Source organism: Papaver somniferum, chromosome 2 (assembly GCF_003573695.1).
Source record: "Papaver somniferum cultivar HN1 chromosome 2, ASM357369v1, whole genome shotgun sequence".
NCBI lineage: Eukaryota > Viridiplantae > Streptophyta > Magnoliopsida > Ranunculales > Papaveraceae > Papaver > Papaver somniferum.
Window position 1 is genome coordinate 85,592,149 of NC_039359.1, and position 5,645 is coordinate 85,597,793.

General features: G+C 38.8%; 1 protein-coding gene across 1 annotated transcript; it reads right to left on the bottom strand.

Annotated features, from left to right (window-relative positions):
• Window positions 1-572: 572 nt before the first annotated feature.
• Window positions 573-2,101, bottom strand: LOC113351540 (uncharacterized protein C6orf132 homolog). The gene is made up of 2 exons (XM_026595503.1): window positions 1,259-2,101; window positions 573-1,127 (listed from the first exon to the last, which is right to left on the bottom strand). Exons 1-2 carry the CDS (start codon window positions 2,099-2,101, stop codon window positions 573-575), a joined length of 1,398 nt encoding a protein of 465 aa, XP_026451288.1.
• Window positions 2,102-5,645: the final 3,544 nt, after the last annotated feature.

Consider the following 5,645-nt stretch of genomic DNA (forward strand, 5'->3'; position numbering starts at 1 on the left):
AAGGTCGGATCCCTTTTGTTTGTTTGACCATGTAAATGGTATTCCAGTGAATCCCAAGTTAATGAGTCCATTGGAATCGATTACTTCTTTGAAATATTTTGCTTGGTCATGGCCAACAATTCTGCCTCCTTTCTTCTCCTCTTGACACAAGACTTCATTAAAATCTCCCATTAGTAGACAGGGAAGGTTGTGTGTTGGGATGATATTGTTGAAATCCTTCCAGAGATCCAAGCGTGCCTGAGGTTGTGGTGGACCGTATACTCCGGTGAATAACCACGGTGACTGTGGTGTCGGTGGATTGATATACGCATGAATTACACTTTGATTAGCCAAAATAATCTGGACGTTTAGGTTGTTTGACCACATTAGGCAAACTCCACCTTTCCGTCCATTACAAGAAGGTGCAAAACATTCGTCAAAACCTAGCCTAAACTTCAAAGTTTACATATAAACAACATCAGAAAGAGTTTCATATAAAAACAGTAAACTAAGTTTGTGAATCCGATTGAATTCACAAAGTTTCTGAACTGTAAAGGGATCATGCATCCCTCTACAGTTCCAGGCTAAGTAACTCATTGCTTTTGCGAGCCCTGGCTCTTGCCAGTTGCTCTCTTGCTGTAACTTGAAGCTCTTGCACCAGTCTCTTCTTCATCAAGAGATAGCTGCCAAGCTGGAGATATTTTGGTGGAGGCTGTGTTGCCTTTTTCTTCCGCAGTTGTTGATTTTCCTTTGTCTTCCTGTTGGTTGTACTGTGATGCATTCTGTGATTCTCTGGCTTTCCTACTCCTTGTTGTGGGCACTTCATATTGATGTTGGAAGGATATGGTTGACTCAGGTTGTAGCGTGGAAAGTGAAAGAATTTTTCTTGCTTTTGGTTGTGGTGGCTGAGCTGCAAAATCTGGAGTTGGTGGAAGGTCGAGATGTTTTGGGGTTCCTTTTCTTTGGTGCTGTTCTCTCCTTTTATATGTTTGCAACTTTGGGTCAAGAAATTTCTCTGGAGATGGTTCTGGATTTGGTTCCGGTGGTTGAACTAGATTGTGAGTTACTTTCACATGTGGGATCCCATCAACTTCTGTGATCACCATACTGACAATTGTGTGCGGCACATCTAGAGCATTATCCAGAGTCTGGGCATACAACGGATTAAAAAAATTGTGCAGCTGGTTTGTTTGTATGCCAGAAGAGGGTGAAGTTGATGGTTGTTGGTCCTTGTGCTTTGTTTCATGCAAAAGTTCAGTGAAGTTTGGCGGGCCAGTACCTTTCCCCTTATCCATAGTTGAAGACTTTGATGGGTTGTGGTTTCTGGGTTTGGTATAGGTATGCCAAAGTGGATTGGACCGCCTAGCAACGGGTTTGGGATGTGGGTTGATGATGAGGCTTTTCTACATGCCGAGCTCACTTCCTTGTGAGTAGATGCCTCGAGTTCGAAGATTTTGAACCCAGATCCGAGTCCGGATCCGATTTCTGGGTGACCCTTACCTTTTTGCAGAGCGGACATGATTTCATCGTTCTTTCTTTTGTCAGTAGAAGAACTTGCATATTTTCCGCTGCTGGATAGTGATGGCCTGCTGTCAGTACCTGCAATGGGATATGATTGATGTAGTTTTGGCGGGGTCCAGTTTGTACTTTGTTGATTCATGCATGGCTTCAGTATAGTCGGTAGCGGGCGAACAATAGTACTTTTCGGAGGAGTTGGTGGTGTTGAGTAAGGGGGTGGCGGTGTTGGTGATTGTTGTTGAAATTTTGGTGATTGATTTGGCAAAGGGTTTACAGGGGTGAGGGTTGGGTTTAGCTTGGGTGGTGGTGTTGATGATGAAATTGTAGTGGGACGGTAATAAGAGGTGGATGACAGGTATGAGAATTGAGGTTTTGGTCTAGAAGCTCTCATCTTACTGTTGAGTCGGTGGTAAGGAAATAGAGGATGGTTGGTATCCTGTAGTGCATGTTGAGTACTAATGAACACTGGGCATTCATCAGAGATATGTCCAATGAGTCCACACCTATAGAAGAGTGTTGGAAGGTGCTCATATGAAAATTGTACCCATGATTTGGCTGTATTATTCAACAATATACCAGGTATGAACGGTTCAGAGAGAATCATTTATACTCTAACTCTTACCGGTTTGTAGTCAAGGTCAACTTCCATAACTTCTCCCGTGTCGCTGAGTAGTTCTCTGACTGTTGCATCATCTTCAAAATAAGCAGGTAATCCCAGCAAGTGTATCCAAAAAATCGCCGTATTGAAACATTTCATTGGGTTCTTTAGATATGTACTCCAATCTTCAATTAGAACCACTTGATTAGACATGATCCAAGTCTTTTTTTGTAGAATTTGTTTTTCTCGTGTGCATGCTCCATGGTGCAGTGGATGATTCTATTTCCAGTGTTTGGCCAGGTTTCTAATTTCTTAATCTTGGTGGTGCTCCAATGTTTGAGAACTGCTTGTTTGAGTCCTGAGAATGAGATCTTTCCTGCTAAGACCATAATAGCGATACTGCGATCATCATGTTCATTCATGAAAGCCTCCATTCTTTCAGTTAACAGGAAAAGAGAAGTTTCTTTTTGGGTTGGGGTAATCTGATTGCAGTTTTTTAAGGTATCTATTTTGGGTGAATGACTGTTTGAAACTGGGCTTTTCCTGATGATTGAGGGAGAAAACTATTGGTTTTGATTCTGTTTGGGGTATGTTGGTTCTTCTTTTTGAGGTTCAAAGGAATCCAGCTTTTCAGTTTTTATTTGTTGTTGATGGGTTGATGAAAATGTGGATGAAAAGGTAGAAGATGAAGAGGAGTTCTCGTCTGATAGATTTTGAGTATGAGAAAAAGGAAATGAAGGGTCAGGGAAAGCTCTTACTTTGGTTTGAACGAAATTCCTAGGGACTTGAAGAATTTTTGGTATCTGAGAGCGGCTTGCAGCTCGAGAGGGTACACATGGTGGAGGTGATGATTGTGTTTCTCCTGGAGCAGGAAGCCATGCATTGGTCGTTGGGGGGGGTGTGCGGCGCTTCATTGGGAGGAATTTTTAAAACAAACAGAAGAGTGAGAAGAGTTTAGGTGTTTGATCTCAATTGGGTTTGGGAGGAACGGTTGTCGATTATTAAAATCAGAAGATCCAAAAAACTCAGAAAATCAAATCATAGTTTGTGTCTGCAAAATTGTGGATGAAGAATTTCTCGCACAACTAGAAAAACACGATAACACTATGGCGATATGCTGTGTTTGGAAATTTCTCGACTTTGTTCAATGCGACGACCATCTTGACCTTTTGTGAGTTGTGAGTTCAACAACCACAAATTATCTCTTCATTCTAGCTTGCCGTTACATACAATGAAATCCCAATTTATTTTTCATTTAAGAAACAGAATTAATACCCATAGAGTGGGACAGACATCCGTCGGATTAACCAATCCAAGTACGTTGTTCTAGGAGGGGAGGAAAGATCCCAGCCAGTAGTTAGAAAATCCAATATATCCTGGCCGCTGAGTGACACATCAAACCCTCCTGTTGTATAAGCATTGATCATACGTATCTTTTGATGATCCCTATATATATATGGAAAGTCAGATTCTAATGGATCTTTTTTCCACCGTGAAACTCTTCCAAAAATTAATAGGTGGACTCACATTTTTTTTAACTTAGAAATAAAATATATAAAATAATTTAATTCTTTATTTATTTTTCTTCATAAAAAAAACCCTATTTTTCTTCTAAATTTTTTATTTTACACGAGGGATCTTTGTTGGTAACCGAGCAACAAGCTGGGCACCAACACCCTTTTGATAAGCAACGCCTAATCTATGAAAAATAAAACTACCAAGACCACTACCAGCATCATTACTAACTAAGTAATTGTTGAGACGCTTGAAAAAACATACAGTATCTTCGCTAAGCTCCCCTAAAGTAGTGAAAGCTAAAATACCCAAACCATAACCATGTGTGGCACATTCATTCAAGTACTTAGAACGCTTACGCGAAATCGCTCTCGAAATGGCTTGGCCGGGATGAAAGCACGAACTCCGTCACCAGTGAACGGAGACACACCTGTAACATCCATACACACGTCTTGACCATTTTCCCAGTTCAGAATAAGGATGTCAGCTGGGCGTAAATCCTTGTTATCAACTGTCGACAGACCCAAAGCAACTTCTTTTATTTTTGAATATTATTATATATAAAAGAAACTCAAATCCCTATATAGTGATCAATTTGTTATAAACGGAAGTTTATTAGATAGATGCCCATTTTTGTGGATTCCATTACTTGGACACCAAGTATGTAAATTCTATAAATAGAGTCGCAAACCTTTATAAACAGATTATTGATGAATAAAATTTCTCCCTTCTTTTTTCACACTATTTTGTGTATTTGTTCTCTATCTTCTATTTCGCAAGATGTAATCAACACGCCCTACGATGAGCTTTAGAATCGCTATTAAGAAACAAAAACATAGAAGATTAACTCATCTATACTAAACGTTTTCCGGTTTGGTTTCATTTTTTTTTTCTTATTTGATTTGTGAAACATATTTTAACTATGTTTCCCTGGGTTTTTTTAGGTCGATTTAACTATTAAGGTCTCTTACATGGCGAGCAGAGAGCATGGTTAACTACGCGTGAAAGGGTGAACAGGTGTTGCATATGCAGGATACGGACTCCAGTTATGTTGACGGGACCATAAGACACTAAACTGATACAAGGCTACCATCTACCTATACAAATTGCGACTCTTTGTTACACAGAGTTCGTTCTCTTTATTTTCCGTCTTTGAATCTTACACTGTCTTCTTATTTTATTTTATTTTCGACAAATGACTATATTATGGCCAATAATTCCTTCTCTTTTCAACGGTTATTTGTATTTTATTTTTGTATGCAAGTAATATCTTTTATATTAACCCTGAAAATATTGGTTCATAATTATGGAGCTGGTGATCGATTTTGCCGAATAAATTTGATTTCCTTTCTTCTCTAATCTTTTCGTATAGAGAAAGAAAAATAAAATTCATCAAATGATGGTTTACGGTTTCTATTACCTCAATGAAACTGTAATCACCAAACATTGGTGTAAGGACTCTCAAGCTCGTCAACACTATTAGACTAGTCAAGAGACGATTAAGCCGCTAATGACTCGATTAATTAGAGACGAACGTAGATTTTAATTATTAGAATATAATCTAACAACGATTTAGAAACAAAATTAGTATCACTAGATAGGTATCGAAAAGTTACGTGAAATAAACTACTCGAACGTGTTAACTGGATACTGGATGAAGAAGATTTCTCAATTTGTTTACGGAGGGTGTAATAGTCTTTTTATAGATAACCGACCTCCCTGCCCTTATTAGTGGGTGCTTTTATCATTTATCTGTGGCTTTATCACCAAATTTGTGTCGAAGAGAAATTCATTCTCTTTTTCCTTTTCTCTGTTCTTCCTCTTCTCTTCTCTGTTTAATCCAACCTCAGAGATTTGAGTGTTTATTTGTATGAGAATTCTTATAGATCTTGTTATCATAATCGGTTGAAGACGAAGGTGATTTTGCTGAAGTTGTTTAGTCACAGAAAGAAGCAGAAAAAGGGTAAGCTATTTAGGGTTTCTGTTTTGATTGCGTTTCTTTATGAAATTGAGTTTGTTTGGTGTTGTATTTCAT

Excerpts from the sequence above, each read along its gene's own strand:
- LOC113351540 (XM_026595503.1), bottom strand. The coding sequence starts at position 2,101 with ATGATTCTCTCTGAACCGTTCATACCTGGTATATTGTTGAATAATACA. Across the intron at positions 1,128-1,258 it reads AACTATGGATAAGGGGAAAG|ACTCTGGATAATGCTCTAGA; the intron begins GTACTGGCCCGC and ends TTGTATGCCCAG.